Here is a 17,869-nt window from a genome sequence, read left to right on the forward strand (position 1 = left end):
GTGGGGCCCCAGCTTTTTAGGCTCTGTAGCTTCTCTCAGAATAAAACGTCTGTAATCCCAGCACTTCGGGAGGCCAAGGCGGGCAGATCACCTGAGGTCGGGAGTTCGAGACCAACCTGACCAACATGGAGAAAACCCATCTCTACTAAAAATACAAAATTAGCCAGGCATGATGATGCATGCCTGTAATCCCAGCTACTTGAGAGGCTGAGGCAGGAGAATCCCTTGAACTCAGGAGGCGGAGGTTTCAGTGAGCCATGGTCGCGCCATTGCACTGCACCTGGGTGACAAGAGCAAAACGCAAAACTCTGTCCAAAAAAAACCCCAAAAAACCCCTCCTGTTTCAGGCTTAATATTAGCCTTAGCTTGGAGCCACTAGGTTCAAGCTTTAATTGTCATGTCAGAGTTATTCACTTGGTTTTTGAAACATAGTGTTGGAAAAATTCGTGAAATTACTTAAACACAGTTTTACATAATGGAAGGACATTTTAAGATGTCTTTTTTTTTTTTTTTTAGACAGAGTCTCACTCTGTCACCAAGGCTGGAGTACAATGGCAAGATATAGGCTAACTGCACCCCGCCTCCCAGGTTCAAGCAAGTCTAGTGCCTCAGCCTCCCAAGTAGCTGGGATTACTAAAGGCGCCTGCCACCAACCCCGGCTACTTTTTGTATTTTTAGTAGAGACGGGGTTTCACCATGTTGGCCAGGCTGGCCTAGAACGCCTGACCTTGTGATCCACCCGCCACAGCCTCACAAAGTGCTAGGATTACAGGCATGAGCTACCGCGCTGGGCCAGGAAAGGGTATTTAACCCTAAGGCAGTTCCTATTTTTGTGTCCTTCCCATATAGGCTGGGGTCGGACCGCACAATCTAAGCTGATCCCGGTTGGGCTAGACACAAACTTTTCCCAAATAGGATAAACGCGCGATGTTTTGAGAAAAGGAGAAGGCGGAAGAAGAGGCAGGGTTGATTTACAATTTTTACAATTTATGACCAGGAAGTTGAGTCTTTGAAGAGGAGCTTAGTTTGTCCTAACAACTCCTTACCTCAAGCGATCCGCCTGCCTCGGCCTCCCAAAGTGCTGGGATTACCGGAATGAGCCACCGCGCCCAGCCCCATATATTTTTAATAGAAAAGAGAAACTGTGAACCCAAGGCACCAAAGCTCTTCCCATTCGTGAACCCGCACTCCGAGTCAGGATTCTCCCCTGACGACTCTTCCCGTGGTCCCTGCACAATCTGGGAGAGAAGCGGCGCTGCGGGGGCAGAGCTACCCAGAGAAGGCTCCAGGCCAGGGCACAGTCACCGAGCAGTGAAGAGACAGGACGCCTGGGGGCTGGGCTGTCAGCGCAGCCGCCATCTTTTGGCTGAAGGGAACCGAGGCCCAGCTGGGCAAGGAGAACTCGGGGCGCAAATTGTGGAGCTGACTAAGGGGATACCTGAGTCCCTGAGTTCCGCCACCATCACTTTCCACCGGTTCCAACCAGCCCCTGCCCCTAGCTTGGGATGTCCGACCGGCACTCTCACCATTTCTAGGCTTCCGGGGTCCTGCTGTCTTAGCTGTGGATCTCACAATACCTGCAGGTCACAGGGCCACAGAGGCTGGGCCTCTAGGAGTACAGGACACAGAGCAGTGAACAGAAGACCTGGAGCTCCGGTTGCACCCAGAGACAAAGGACCCGCCAAACCAGAAGCCGCCCTGTTCGCTCCGGCTGCGTGCCTGATTGGACGTTTCTAGCCCAGCGTCCCTGATTGGATAATGCTTAAGGCCCCGCCCCCTCAAGCCCTGAGTGATAGAAGATGTGATCAGACCCTGGGCTGTTCGCTCAGGCTGCGTGCCTGTTTGAACGGTTCCAGCCCAGCGTCCCTGATTGGATAATGCTTAAGGCTCCGCCCCCTCAGGCCCTGAGTGACAGAAGATATGATCAGATGCTGGGCTGAGTGAAGGAAAGTAACAGCATAAGTTGCAGCCTTTTCAGCCAGGGGTTCCTCCCTGAGCTGAGCCATGTCCACCCCAGAGCATGGGAAAATTCTATCTCTTTTTTACTCTCTTTTTTTGAATGTATTGAGAAGGTGAACAAAAGTATTTTGTTGTCATATTAATAATGCTGTTGGAAGTAAAATATACAGTGGCGCAAAGTGAAACCACTACTCAGGCAAAAGTTTTTTTAGTAAGGCAATTTACTTCTGCAGAAGATTTTTGTTTGCCTTAATCACGATTCGCAAGAGCACCCTCAACAAAGGAGGGAAGGGTTTTTGTTTTTTTTTAACGTAAAGTCTCTACCTCTGTGTTACTGCCCCATGGGCTGGGGTTGGACAGCACAATCTAAACTGACCCAATTGGCTATTTGTAAATATTTTTCCAAATAAGGAAGGGAAGGGGCATGTATAAGTCACAGTGCTAGGACGTTTGGTTCTGAAGGGTGGAAAGGGTGCAGCGTGAGTAATCAAGGGAACAGATGTGAGTTATTGATTAGAGCTGATGGGAAGCACAGTTGTTACAGTAACTAGGGGCAAGGAGGCATGAAGAACAAGAAAGTTGAGTCTGAGAACAAAGAACAAGAAAGTTAACAGACTAAACCTTTGAAGAGGAATTTTATTGTATTTTACAATTTCCCCCTTTTAATTTTTATAATTAAAAAAAAAAACTTTTTTTTTTTCGAGATGGAGTTTTCCTCTTGTTGCCCAGGCTGGAGTGCAGTGGCACGATCTCGGCTCACTACAACATTTGCCTCCCAGGTTCAAGCAATTCTGCCTCAGCCTCCGCAGTAGCTGGGAGTACAGGCGTGTGCCACCACGCCCAGCTAATTTTGTATTTTTAGTATAGATGGGGTTTCTTCATATTTGTCGGGCTGGTCTCTAACTTCTGACCTCAGGTGATCCCGCATCAGCCTCCCAAAGTGCTGGGATTACAGGCGTGAGCCACCACAACCACACACTTTTTAAAACTTTTTAAACATACCTTTGCTTTGTTGTTGACTTGATCTTTTAAAAGGAAAAGTTTTTCTGAATAAGGTGGAGGAGAACTAAGGGAGGTTTTAGTAAGCGTTGTTTTTATAAGTCTTTGTACTAGCCCACAGATGCATGGTACAACACAACACCCAACAAGAATTAGTAAACCTATTACAACTATAAGAGAAATAAGAATTGAGGCTATGATTTTTTTTCATTTACTGAACCACCTCTCTAGCCATTCTGAAAATGTGTTATTGACTCCAGAATTTTTAGCTAATTCATTGGATAAAGTGGTAAATTCGTGTAAGGCCCTTGTTATGTTCCCATTGGGGGCAGTATTGTTTAGGATGAAGGTACAACATTGAGTTTTAATCATAACACAAACTCTACCTTTCTCAGCTAATACTATGTCCAGGGCCATTTTGTTTTTCTAAGTTATCTGGCTAGTAGGCCTTAATTGATCGGCTATTTCTTTGACAGCATTTCTGCTGAAATTAATAAACCACTATTGATTGTAATAGATGTAATTTGTCTAATCTCCATTTTCATTAATAGTTACCCATGGAAATATTGATTTAAATCCTGCAGCTATTTGGTCTTCGGCTTTGAATTCATCAGGTACCCCCCATGGGACTCCAATTGTGTCTAAATGAACTTGAAAGTCAAAAGACCCGTAAGGGGCTTCTCTTATTTTATGGTGTTACGGTTTTTCTTTTTCTAGTTGATGAAATGCCAGGGTGAAAGGGATAGCCAATTGGGCAACAGTGTAAGTGCCATTCCAGTTACTTGTCAGAGTGTCCAGTAAGGGTCCACCACAATATCACCATACATTTGCTGGAGGATGAACAAGGCAGACTGACTGGTAAGCTCTTGGAAAGGCTTAAGCTCATTGTATCCCATAAGGTCTCCAAGAAATGCCAAGTTTTCCCCTTGTTGTGAGAGACATGAGGTAAAATTGACGCTAGGAGATGGAGGCTGGGTGGCTCTTGGGGCCTGACCCACAGGGTGTTGAACTTTAATAAATAGCAGAGAGAGACTGGGCACGGTGGCTCACGCCTGTAATCCCAGCACTTTGGGAGGCCGACGCGGGCGGATCACGCGGTCAGGAGATTGAGACCATCCTGGCTAACACGGTGAAACCCTATCTCTACTAAAAATGCAAAAAATTAGCCGGGCTTGGTGGCGGGCGCCTGTAGTCCCAGCTACTTGGGAGGCTGAGGCAGGAGAATGGCGTGACCCCGGGAGGCAGAGCTTGCAGTGAGCTGAAATCCGGCCACTGCACTCCAGCCTGCTGAGAGAGACTCCGTCTCAAAAAAAAAAAAAAAAGAAAGAAAGAAAGAAAAGAAATAGCAGAGAGAGAGCTCAGCAGGATTTATTACCCCAGGCTGTGGGGGCTTGGAAAAGAGCTACTATACAGTTTATGCCTGGTCAACTAGAAGACCATCTGAGTGGGAAAGGGACAATCTGGGCCTCTGACTGGCGGTGTGCACATGCATTTGTTTAATGCGTGCACAGAATATTTGATCCATTTTAACCAGACATTTGTATCTTGATATCTTATTTTAATTGTTAAAGTTTGCCTTAAATTAGTTACTTTTACAATATCTATTTTATTCTTATCACTGGGCATAGAAGATATGACAGTCTGGTTAGAAAAGAGCTTAGGAGAAGAGAGGGAAGGGGGCTAAGAGCATGAGGGATGACTAAACACATTTTGAAAGACCCTGTGAGATTTGTGCCAGCCAAGTTGGGTCTTATGCCATAGAAGCAGCTCAAAGTGGTTAGGATCCGTAGAATTGGGGGTGAGAATAGAAATTTGCACCAGATTACATTGGTAAACTCGCAATTGGAAGGAGTGTTTCCTTTAGCAAAGCAAATGTATGTCTTTAAGGACATGCAACCACCTGTTGATGAGGTCTAGTCCTGACATTCGGTTGTTTATAAAACATGGCTCCAGCTGTGGCAGGCCTGTTTTTTTTTTAACATTTGTTAAAGAACAGGAGTCATGGTCAGGCGGAGTGGCTCACGCCTGTAATCCCAGCACTTTCAGAAGCCGAGGCAGTGGATTACAAGGTCAGGAGATCGAGACCATCCTGGCTAACACAGTGAAACCCCGTCTCTACTAAAGAATACAAAAAATTAGCTGGGCATGGTGGCAAGTGCCTGTAGTCCCAGGTACTCGGGAGGCTGAGTCAGGAGAATGGCGTGAACCCAGGAGGCGGAGGTTGCAGTGAGCTGAGATGGTGCCACTGCACTCCAGCCTGGGCAGCAGAGTGAGACTCTGTCTCAATAAATAAATACATAAATAAATAAATAAATAAATAAATAAATAAATAAAAGAACAGGAATTGCGTTAGGGGGAGCCTCTTGTCCAAAAGTGACAGAGATATTTCTCTGAGGCTAAGAGCTGTTTTTGACTCTGGAGATTTTCACAGGGCACAATGAGGCAAGCATTAAAGGAAATAGTTTGGGGTGAGCCCATGTTAGTTACATTAATAACGAGAGGATTAGCAATAGAAGGGGAGAAGGAGAAGGAGTAATAGAACAGATGGAAGATAGTTAAACTTTTCTTAGCTTTAGTTTTGATAGGGTTCTCCCCTGAAACTATGGCCCATGATTCTGGAGGGGGTGGCACTTTTTTGACTCAATTGTGATGAGTCCATCCTTTTTTCATTTTCCAGACTGGCTCCTAATCTTATTAATTTCTCTTTCTCTGTGGCAGAGAAAATAGGGATTGTAATGGGGAGGAAGACGAGGAGTTAAATGAAAGATAGGCATTTTAGATGCAACCACAGCCTGTTTGGCTATCTGATCTGTTAGGTTATTTCCCGGACTCTCAAAAGAAAAGCTTTTTTGGTGTCTGGGGACATGGACAATTGTTATGTCTTCTGACAACTGAAGCTTATTTAATACTTGGGTGATTAACTCCGTGTGAACAAAGTCTTGACCTTTACTATTGATAAGACCCCATTCAGTCCAAATTTTTCCAAATGTATGAAATGTATGTGCCAGCCCAAAAGCGTACCTAGGATCAGTATAGTTGGTTTCTTTCTGGTTCTATAAGTACTTTAAGGCTTGGCTGAGTGCAAACACTTTACAAGTTTAGGCAGATCAGTTATTAGGCAATTTTTCTGACTCTATTTCTTTAAGAGCTTTCTAAAATTAATTACTGAATACCCATGTCTTTTATCCTCAATCACCCAAGAGGAACCTTTTATACATAAGTGTCATCCCATCCTGAAGGGAGTTTCTCCTAGGTCTGGCTGGACCTTTGTATGGCAATCAATTAAGTCTAAACATGTATGTTCTGTTTTTAGATTTGGATCCCCTGTTAAGAAACTTGTTGGGTTAAGTGAATTATTAGTAGTTAATGTTAAATCATTTTTTTCTAGTAGAATAGCCTCAAAGCTTCCTTTTGTAACAGGATGTTCCCCAGACAAAATCCCTCAGACACCGGGTTAAAGAAGGAAGAGGCTTTATTCGGCTGGGAGCATCAGCAAACTTGCATCTCAAGAATGAACTCTCTGAAGAAAGAGTTCCTGGCCCTTTTAAGGGCTTACAACTCCAAGGGGTCCATGTGAAAGGGTCATGATAGATTAAGATCTATAGATAGCACATGGTTAGAGTAGGGGATTAATATTTAACTTCAGACAGCTTTTACTTCCTCCTTCTCTTCAGAGACAAGAGACAATAAGAGAAATGGCCTCTCTCCTCATTCCCTCCTTTGACAACCTTACTCACTAGTGAGGGTTTTCATTCTCATCTTCACTACCCAGGTCTTCCTGTGAACAGCTGAGGTCTCTTGATGAACTAAGGTGGTAACGAAGCCTCTTGGTGACTGGAGAAATATGGGTGACATACGGGGAGTAACATGCATGTTCCTAACACTATTATTATTCCCATTATAAGAGTTTTAAATCCTTCTAGAGCTGGAAACCATTTTCCTAATAGGGACCCAGGATCAAACCTATGCCAAATCTGCACAGGCATGTGTGCCATCCTTGTCATCTTTCTAACTATCTTCATGCTTTGGCTGTGCATGAACAAGTCAGCTTCCGAGTGTGACTGGAGCAGAGCTTGTCATCTTATTCAGAGTCACAGTGCAGGTGTTGTCCAGGCTTAGTCTCACCCCCCAGGTCTCAGGTGCTGCAGGTTTTACATGGCTATGGTGGATCCAGGCTGGAATTCTCTCTAACTTTACGGCTGCGGGAGTGGTCAAGATGATGATCTGGGGTCCTTTCCACTGTGACCGCAAGGGGTCTATGTTCCAATCCTTGATCCACACCCAATCACCTGGAGAGAAAGGGTGAACTGGGGAGAATAAACTGACAGGGCACGTCTCATTTACCCAGGCTGAAATTGTTTGTGTTATGTTCCCTAAAGCCTGTAGCTGTTTCTGTAACTCAATTTCACCTAGCTCATGAGGAGTGCCTGGGAGTCCCTGTAGTATGGGAGGGGACCTATGATATAATATTCCATGAGGGGAATATCCTGTTCTTTTAGAAGGGGTACATTTAATCTTAAACAATACCATAAGGAGAGCTTGTATCCACTTTAATCCTGTTTCTTGACACACTTTCCCTAAACTATTTTCTATAGTCCAGTTCCATTTGCTCCACCTTCCCAGAACTCTGTGGTTGGTAAGTGGTATATAGTTGCCATGTGATCCCCGATACCTTTGCTGTCTTCTGTACCAAATCAGTCACAAACACTGGCCCATCGAGCCAATTCATACGGGCAGTCCAAACCTAGGGATGAGATCTCGGAGAAGTTCATGGGTTACTTCATGAGTTTTCTCAGTTCGTGTTGGATAAGCCTCCACCTACACAGAGTATGTACACACTAGAACTAGCAAATACTTGCTACCTCCACATCTGGGCATCTCAGTGAAGTCTACCTGGAGATCTTCAAACGGGGCTGCTCCATAAGCTTGTATGTTGAGAGGAACAGTTGGACCTTGCCTAGCATTGTGCTGTCAGCAGATGACACACTGCTGCACCGCTGTTTTGGCAATGGCTGACAGATGCAAGAGGTGGAAGTACCGGCCTAGCAACTTTTCAAGTGACTCTTGGCCTAGGTGGGTGATCTCACACACAGCCAGTACAAGTGTGGCTCCTAGCAGTTGTGGCACGGCTAGTCTTCTGTCCGATAACCAGATCCATCCCTCTTCTATCACCTGCCCTCCCTCTGCCTGGAGAAAGTCCTTCTCTTCTTTAGAATAAGTAGGTACAATGTCAGGTACCTGAGGGAGCAGGGGGGCTGTGACTGATGCCCAGTAGGGAGTGGATGCTGCTGTTCAAGCCTCTGAGTCAGCTCGGGAGTTCCCCAAGGCAATCAAGGTGGAAACTCACTGGTGTCCTCTGCAGTACATGACTGCCACCTTTTAGGGCTTCCACACTGCCTCTAATAATAGCAGGATCTCTTGCTGAGACTTTATGTCTTTTTCCCGCAGAGTTCAACAGGAGTTTTTCTTTGTATAATGCCCCATGCACTTGGAGAGTTAAGAAGGCATACAGAGGGTCAGTATAAATGTTTACAGTCTTACCTTCACTTAGCTCTAAGGCCCGAATTAAAGCAATGAGTTCAGCCTTCTGGGCTGAAGTACCCTGGGGCAATGATTGGGCTTCAATGACAGCATCCAGGGTTACCACCGCATATGCTGTGCACCTCTCTCCTTGTGGGTTGACAAAGCTGTTCCCATCCACATACAGCTCCCAGTCTACTGATGTCCAAGGATGGTCTTGGAGGTTGGGCCTGCTAGAATAAACTGAGTCCAACACCTCTACACAGTTATGTTCAACTGGGCTCTCTAATATTGGGAGTAAGGTGGCGGGGTTCAAGGCATTGCAAACTTCAATGGTTATGTGGGGATTTCCACAGAGCAAGCTTTGGTACTTAGTCTACCATTCATTAGCCAATGATGTCCTTTGGTATGCATTAAAGTCACCACATCATGGGGGCCCTTTATGTTCAGGTTTTGCCCAAGAGTCAGCTTATCCACTTCTTGTGCTAGCAGGGTAGTTGCTGCCAAGGCCCTCAAACATGGGGGCCAACCTTTAGAAACCCTGTCTAGTTGTTTAGAGAGGTAGGCCACTGGCCTCAGCCAGGGCCCCACGGTCTGGTCAAAACTCCAACCATCTTCTCCCTCTCTGACACATACAGTGTAAATGGCTTTGTCAGATCAGGCAGCCCCAGGGCTGGGGCTGACATGAGTTTCTCTTTTAACTCATGAAAAGCTTGTTGCTGTTGGGACCCCTATTAGAAAAGTTCCTTGTCGCCCCTCCTTTGTGACTCCATACAGGGACTTGGCCAGTACTTCAAAATTTGGGATCCATAACCTGCAGAACCCATGGCTTCTAAGAATTCTCTCACCTGCCTTCTGGTCTTAGGCTCTGGTAGGCTGCAAATGACCTGCTTTCTTTCTGATCCCAGAATGCACTCCCCCTGTCGGATAGTAAATCCCATGTAACGTACCTGCTGTCTGCAGATCTGAGCTTTCTTCTTGGACAACTTATACCCACAGTCCTCCAGGTGCCAGAGCAGGGTATCCATTCCCTTGGTGCATCTGACTGCCATGGGGTGTCCCAGCAGAAGGTCGTTGATGTACTGGAGCAACATGCAGCCTAGGTCTTTGGCAGGAAACTTCTGAAGGTCTCAAGCCAGCGCCTCCCCAAAGATGGTGAGGGAGTTCTTGAACCCTTGGGGAAGCCAGGTCCAAGTGTACTGAGTGGTGACACCTGGCCCCAGATCCTCCCACTGAAAGGCAAACAGTTTCTGGCTCTCAGGAGCTAGTCTGATGCTAAAGAAAGTGTCCTTCAGGTCCAGGCAAGTGAACCAGCTGTCCTCAGCTGGCAACAACCCCAACAACATGTACGGGTTAGGCACCATTGGGTGCAAAGTCACTATAGCTTGGTTGACCAAGCACAAATCCTGTACTGGCCTGTAGTCCTTGGTCCCTGGCTTGAGAACAGGCAGGAGGGGAGTGTTCCATGTAGACTGACAAGGGACTATAATTCCAAAGGACTTCAGGCACTTGAGGTGGACCTGGATACCTTCAAGAGCTTCTCTGGGGACCGGGTACTGTTTTGCCTGACCGGCTGAGCCCCAGGCTTAACTTCTATGACTACAGGGGCCTGCTTAATTGCCAACCCTGGAGGGTTGCCTTCCGCCCATACCTTTGGCCACCGCTTAGCCAGAGCTGGTCCTATCTCTTGGCCTGGCTCAGTTAAGAAGTCTCCATTCCTCCTCCTGAGGAACCATAAGGGCTATGATGACTCCCATTCCAGGTAGCTTTAGCTTTAAACAGCCGTGCTTTGTAAAAGAGATGGTGGCTCTCAGCTTGCTAAGTAGGTCCCTTCCTAGCAAAGGCAAGGGGCACTCAGGCATGTACAGAAACTGGTGAATCACTTCATGCCTCCCACCCCCACCCCACGGTGCAGGTCCAGGGCTAACAGAAAGCTTGCTTTGCTGAAACCCCTGTGGCTCTGATTATAGCAAAAGTCTTTTTGGATAAGAGGGCAGCCAAGGTGGTTACTACTGAATGTTCAGCACAAGTATTGACGAGAAGCTCAATGTCCTTGCCCCCGACTGTCATCCTGACCATGGGCTCTTTGGAGGCACATAAGCCTGGTGCCCTTCAGTCCAGTAACCCTTCTGTCAGATTGAACAAGGCTCCTTCGTCCTTGTCTGAGGCCTCCTGCTCAGAGTCACCTTGTTTCCTTTTCCACTGGGGGCACTTGTCTTTCCAGTGTCCTATTTCCTTATAGTAAGCACACTGGTTATGCTGCAAGCGTGGACGGCCAGACTGGGTATTATTCCTGGGGCCCCCCTTCTCTTGCCCCTTTGTGGGGGATCCCTCGAATAGCTGCGGCCAGCAGGTCGGCGGGCTTGGTGTTCGCTCTCTCTGCGGTTCTCTCTGCTGCTTAGTGCATCTCTACTCACAAACACCTGGTTGACTATCTCCAATAACTGTGAAGTATCCATACCCGCAAACTCAGACTGTTTCTTCAATTTTCTTCTAATGTCTTCTGCGCTTTGACTAACTAAAGCCATATTAATGAGGCACTGATTTTCAGGGCTGTCAGGATCAAAGGGAGTATACATACAATAGGCCTCACATAGTCTCTGGTAGAATTGTGCCTGGCTATCATTTTCTCCTTGAATGCCTGAGGGGAAGGGTCAGGACGCTGAGCGGGAAGATAGTCTATGGGATCCCATGTGCTGAAGTCTTTAGGCCTGGAAACTGGCTTTTCTGACTTTTTATTTTGGGGTGCTATATTAGGTTTTTCCCTAGTTGTCTTTAAGAGAAAAAGGAGGACAAGTCCCTGTCTCTAACAAAGAGCATAGTCCAGTTTTTCTTTTGGCCAGATGCAGTGGCTCACACCTATAATCCCAGCAATTTGGGAGGCCAAAGCAGGCAGATCGCCTGAGGTCAGGAGTTCGAGACCAGCCTGACCAACATGGAGAAACCCCGTCTCAATTAAAAATACAAAATTAGCTGGGTGTGGTGGTGCATGCCTATAATCCCAGCTATTCAGGAGGCTGAGGCAGGGGAATCACTTGCACCTGTGAGGTGGAAGTTGTGGTGAGCCGAGATCATGCCTATTGAATTAGAAGCTGACACATCACATCTGCATTTGACCCAAACTTTGGCCAGAAGATTGAGGGTTTGAGGAGGGTTTCCTGAGTCCAAATAAAATGCAATTTTTGTTTGTTTGTTTCTTTTTTGTTTGAGATGAAGTCTCGCTCTGTTGCCCAGGCTGGCGTGTGGTGGTGCTATCTCGGCTCACTGCAAGCTCCGCCTCCTGAGTTCAAACAATTCTCCTGCCTCAGCCTCCCAAGTAGCTGGGACTACAGGCACACACCGCCATGCCTGGCTAATTTTTATTGTATGTTAGTAGAGACTGGGTTTCACTGTGTTGTCCAGGCTGGTTGCAAATTCCTGAGCTCAGGCTATCCGACTACCTCAGCCTCGCAAAGTGCTGGGATTACAGGTGTGAGTCACTGCACCCAACCAGCAATATTTTATCATTTGTTGTTTTGTCTTATGTTTAGTCCTTTCATTATTTTTCCAGTATTTTAAGAGACCTAGGGGGATATCAAAGGGATTATTATTGTTATTATATTTATCTTTTCTACCCCTTGTTTTGTTTGGGGTATTTCCTATATTGGGTCCTGGGTAGGGTCAATCTCTCATACTAAAGATTTGTTGCCTATTCTTTCCTTGGAGGCTTGTTAAGGCTCAATCCCTCATAATAGAGATTTCTTGCCTATTCTTTCCCTGAACACTTGCGAAGGCTTAATCACTTAAACTAGAGATTTCTTGCCAATATTTTAGTCCCACCTGCTGGAGGCTCCTTGCACCTTTCTTTCACTTCGTCCACTCTGGCTTCTTTTCTCATGGGAATTTAGGTCTCTCTTAGCATTGGCATGCCAGTATAAGTCCCATGGCAGGATCTGCCACAAGCAATATGAGGTGACCATGGAACTACAGATAGGACCCACTCACTCTGCACAGCAGTAGTGCTCAGTATCATTCCCACAAGCAGCACCGCAAGCAGGAGTGCTTCTGATCCTTTACACAGGCTCTCAACCTCCAGAATCCCAACCACCAAGGAGATACTTTGTCACCCATGTGAAATTTTTTACCTTGACTTGTGCACAGAGTTACCTGGTCGCCACGGTATTGTGAGCCTTTTTCTTTCCGCATTGTTGAGAATCCAGATTTATACATCACAATGAATGGGTCTCGATCTGTAGCCTCTGGGGCCACCGCAACAAGGCAGTGGGATGTGTCTCCCCCAGGAGTTGATGGAAGACCCTTCCCTGGAGAAGAATGGGAATCCCAGATAAGGCCCCAGAATTGTTGGAAGTAAAATGTTTGATGTCACAAAGTGAAACCAGCATTCAGGTGAAAGATTATTCAGTAAGGCAAGAGGGTATTGTTTGTGTCCATCACGATTGCAAGAGCACCCAGAACAAAGGAGATAAAAGGTTTTTATTTTGGTTTTTTTTTTTTTTTTGAGATGAAGTCTCTCTGTGTTGCCCTGGCTGGAGTGCAGTGACACAATCTCAGCTCACTGCAACTTCCACCTCCCGGGTTCAAGCTATTCTCCTGCCTTAGCCTCCTGAGTAGCTGGGATTACAGGTTCATGCCAGCATGACCAACTAATTTTTGTATATTTAGTAGAGATGGGGTTTCACCATGTTGTTCGGGCTGGTTTCGAACTCCTCACCTCATCATCTGCCCACCTTGGCCTCCCAAAGTGGTGGGATTACAGGCATGAGCCACCGCGCCCAGCCAAGTTTTTTATTTAACACAAAGTCTCTACCTCTGTGTCACTCCCCCATGGGCTGGGGTCAGACCACACAATCTAAACTGACCCGATTGGCTATTTTGTGAATATTTTTCCAAATGAAGGGAAGGGGGATGTATGAGTCACATTAGTGGGACCTGCGGTTTTAAAAGGTGGAATGGTTGCAGAGTGAGTAACCAGAAAACAGATGTGAGTTATTGATTAGAACTGATGGGAAGAAAGACTGTTACAGTAACTAGGGGCAAGGAAGCATGGAGAATGAGAAATTTGAATTTGAGAACAAAGAACAAGGAAGTTATCAGGCTAAACCTTTTAAAAGAAATTTTATTGTATTTTACAATACATAAAATTTTTGTTCAAGAGAAAATCAACTTTTACTTTGGTAATAGTGTATTATCAATACTAAAGCTAATTTTAATAAAACCTTATAAATAAACTCAAATTGTCATTTTTGACCACTGCAGATTTACATATATATTTTGTAATCCCCATCTGTACTAAAAAATACAAAAATTAGGCCAGGTTTGGTGGCTCATGCCTGTAATCCCTGCACTTTGGGAGGCCAAGGCAGGCAGATCACCGGCGTTTAGGAGTTCAAGACAAGCCTTATCATCGTGGGGAAATCCTGTCTCTACTAAAAATACAAAATTTGCCAGCTGTGGTGGGACATGCTTATAATCCCAGCTACTTGGGAGGCTGAGGCAGGACAACCGCTTGAACCCAGGAGGCAGAGGTTGCAGTGAGCGAAGATCGCACCATTGCACTCCAGGCAGGGCAACCATACTGAAACTCCATCTCAAAACAGACAAACAAGCAAGCAAAAAAACTAGCCAGGCGTGGTGTTGCACGGCTGTAGTCCCAGCTACACGGGAGTCTGAGACATGAGAATCACTTGAACCTGGGAGGCAGAAGTTGCAGTAAGCTGGGATCATGCCACTGCCCTCCAGCCTGGGTGACAGAGCAAGACTCTGTTTAAAAAAAAAAAAAAACATTCAAGGGTCAGCAGCCTCAAATATTGAAACTAGACAAACTCACAAAGATGAGAAAGAATCAATAAAAAAATCGCTGAAAGGCTAAAGTGCCTCTTTTCCTCCAAATGATCAAAATGTCTCTTCAGCAAGGTGCAGAACTGGACAGAGGATGAGATGCATGAATTGACAGAAGCAGGCTTCAGAAGATGAGTAATAACAAACTACTGAGCTAAAGGAACATGTTCTAACCCAATGCAAAGAAGCTAAGAACCTTGATGAAACGTTAGAGGAACTGCTAACTAGAATAACCAGTTTAGAGAGGGACATAAATTACCTGATGGAGCTGAAAAGCACAGAACGAGAACTTCATGAAGCATGCAAAAGCATCAATAGCTGAATTGATAAAGCAGAAGAAAGGATATCAGAGTTTAAAAACTACCTTGGTGAAATAAAGCATGCAGACAAGATTAAAGAAAAAAGAATAAACAGGAACAAACAAACCCTCTGAGAAATATTCTGTGTTCTGTACAGGAAGTGCATGAGGGGAGAAGAAAATACACCTACACAATATCTTTAAGGGTAAACAAACTTTATTCCACATAATTGGCAATGCAGATATAGTAAGCAAATTGATATAATAAGCAAATTGCAATGGGAAGGGGAGAAGAGAAAAAAGATAAATATGTTTACACTCACCAGACTATGGAGGATTCATCACCAGGTGGGGGAGCAACAGCCTGGGCTCCAGAGTCAGACATTACACTCTTCAGACTATAGAGGATTCACCACCACACCAGGAAGCAACAGCCTGGGCTCCAGAGTCAGCCACCCATCCGTGCACAGATGAGGAGAGGTTTCCTGAAGCTTTGGCGTGGTCTGGGACCCTAGCTCTTTTTGTAACAAGTTGTTTGGCATGAGGCCCGGTCGAGGGCCCTTCGCAACTGGGCTCAAGCAACACAAAAAGGTAAAGCTGTTTTTGTGTGGTTGTCTATTTTTTTTTAATAACTAATGTATAGTAATAGATTGAAATAGAGGTTTCTCTGAAACAGTGCTGAATGATTGTCTCAAGGGGCTCACACAACCTTTGCTGGGACTTGGTGGCCATTGTTTGCGTCCATGTTCAACTGATTTCAGATTTAACACATAACTTTTCCTCCACATTTGACCACATTTGGATACTCAATTGTAGGAAAATACTCTTACAGATATATGGGGAAGGCAAAGTTGAAATAGATTACAGATACAGGGTAAGCACAGGAGAATTAAAAGGGCAATGAATAAAAACCAAATTCGGCATGGCTTTGCAAGCAGTGTAACATTGTGAGGATTACCAGGAACATACACACCACATTTAGTATGCAGCAAGGCGCAAACCCCTCCTTGGGCTGCGGGTAAGCATATCTAGTGCCATTTGATTTTGCAACACAAAAGTATGCAGCTGAGCAAATTCATCTGATAAAAACATAAGTTCAGTGCTACTATTATTAAGAGATTTTTCTGTATGTAAGGTTAATGTGTTCATTTGTTGCTGAAGCAGGATTGTACCAGCAGCAAGGGAAAATACTGTTAGAAAATACCACCACCAGGGAGGCCAGCACATTCATAACTAGTGATGTTTGTAAGCATCTAGATTACTGGGGAGGGGAATATTATCCCCGATGGTGAATGGAATTAATGGCCACCCCCAAGTGCATCCCCCCATTCATTGCAGGGACAGGTACCATCACCCATAGGATCTGCATACCAAGATCCCCCCCCAGGGGACAGCAATGGAGCTACTGTAATCATAGTGTACTAATGTGTTATTAAAGTAAGAAAGAGACTGTGTTTCATTGGGTGTGATGTTGTCGATTTGGAATATGTGTTGACAATTGTCTGGAAAAACTCCATTTAAGGCCTCCAGACAAAGGCGACACTGTATCAAATCTGGCCACCAGCACAGCAAGTTCTCAATATATTCCATTCCAGGCATATTGAGCAGAATACCAAGGCTTTTGATGCAACATAAGGGTGGAGTTCATCTTTTTCTGACTTGGCAAACATGGATTGCTTAGTGTGGTCAAAGGAAGTCCAGGTTGGACTGCAAGTGTTGTTGTTGTGGCCCCATTGGTAACGGCATAGTCTTGCAGAAATGTTGTCAGGGATGATTCTCCAAACTAGCCCATTCCAGGTGGTCTCCGGCAACTCAACATAGAGCCAACATTGACAGCATTTGGCTTCTGTTGCAGCGGTGGCTACCCAGCTGATGAATTTTTTCTTGGCCTCAGACACAAAGACCCAGGTGCTGATAATTAGTAGATAGGTTACCCCCTGTAATGACAAAAGCAGAGGAGAACACGATATTGTTTTTCATCTTTAGGAAATTGTACTATGCCTTTAGTTTCTGCCCCCATAGCTACAAGGTTGCCAGCCTTAGGAATGGGATCTGATGAATGCTGTACCCATATTTTGGCTTTAGGATTTCAGCTACCTGTACCAGTGGATCTCATCTCCTAGTTCTGTATGTAGCCTCTGATGGGGCAGAGGTTAACTGTTGACAAGGTGCCACTAACAATTGAACAACCTGCATCTGTGGTTTTATAGCAAAAGAATCTGGAGTGGTATTATATAAAATGACCTTTATATCTTGCCTGTAATTGCTATCAATTATACCACCGTACATTATGATGCCTCTCATTCCAAGGCTTGAACACGTTGTAATCCATTTATCCACATTCAAGTTTGCAGTTATGGTGGAAATGTTGGTCTGTTGATTTTCCTGCTGTTTAAATAGTCTGTCAAGAGAAAGCAGAGACACATTTGCATCAATATGGAAAACAGCGGTAATAATAGTGTGTGCCAGGATTCAGCTGTCTTCCCAGTATTTTTTTCTCCAAACTTCTTTATTCCTAATTAACCATTCGTTTCATTACCATCGGGGCATCCAGCTAGTATGACCATTTGCTACTGACCAAAAGTTGGTATACAAGTGATAAATCCCTCTGGCCTCCTCCTGAATAGCTCCGAGGACGGCTAATAGTTTAGCTAACTGGCTGCTCCCACCCCTTCCTTCATCAGATATGCTTATATTTTTAACAGGATTATAAGCCACGGCCTTCCAGCATCAGGTCCCATTGGTGGATCCATCAGTAAACCAAGCAGTTTCTGATCTTCTGGGCTTAGTTCTTTAAAGGATTTGGCCCATTAGGTGTGGGAGGTTTTCTTTCCTATCTGCAGGGCTTACTCAGTGGTTTCCTGAGCTGGCAAGTTTTGTACATCCTCATGTAAAAATAATACCCCTGCCGGGCGCGGTGGCTCATGCTGTAATTCCAGCACGTTAGGGGCTGAGGAGCGTGGATCATGAGGACAGGAGTTCGAGACCAGCCTGACCAACATAGTGAAACCCCGTCTCTACTAAAAATACAAAAATTAGCCAGACCTGTAATCCCAGCCACTCTGGAGGATGAGGCAGGAAAATCGCTTGAACCTGGGAGGCAGAGGTTGCAGTGAGCCAAGATCAAGCCACTGCACTCTAGCCTGGGTGACAGAGTAAGACTCTGTCTCAAAACACAAACGATACCCCCTTTGGTTTCGGCTCAGCCTGGTCTTGTATGTACCATTTCCATTCTATGATGCTACTTCATTGGGC

At 45.4% G+C, this 17,869-nt stretch overlaps 1 protein-coding gene and 1 pseudogene across 1 annotated transcript in view; one reads left to right on the forward strand and one right to left on the reverse strand.

The window, feature by feature from the left end:
• The window catches only part of LOC104679144 (zinc finger protein 93), a 30,164-nt gene extending 28,439 nt beyond the window's left edge, over positions 1-1,725 (reverse strand). The window contains exon 1 of the mRNA XM_030912881.1: positions 1,527-1,725. Coding sequence (XP_030768741.1) covers positions 1,527-1,529 — 3 coding nt within the window. The 5' untranslated portion in view covers positions 1,530-1,725. The remainder of the gene's footprint in view (positions 1-1,526) is intronic.
• LOC104675530 overlaps positions 1-17,869 on the forward strand; it is a 110,785-nt pseudogene that overhangs the window by 30,437 nt on the left and 62,479 nt on the right.

The sequence above is a fragment of the Rhinopithecus roxellana genome, chromosome 12, assembly GCF_007565055.1.
Source record: "Rhinopithecus roxellana isolate Shanxi Qingling chromosome 12, ASM756505v1, whole genome shotgun sequence".
NCBI lineage: Eukaryota > Metazoa > Chordata > Mammalia > Primates > Cercopithecidae > Rhinopithecus > Rhinopithecus roxellana.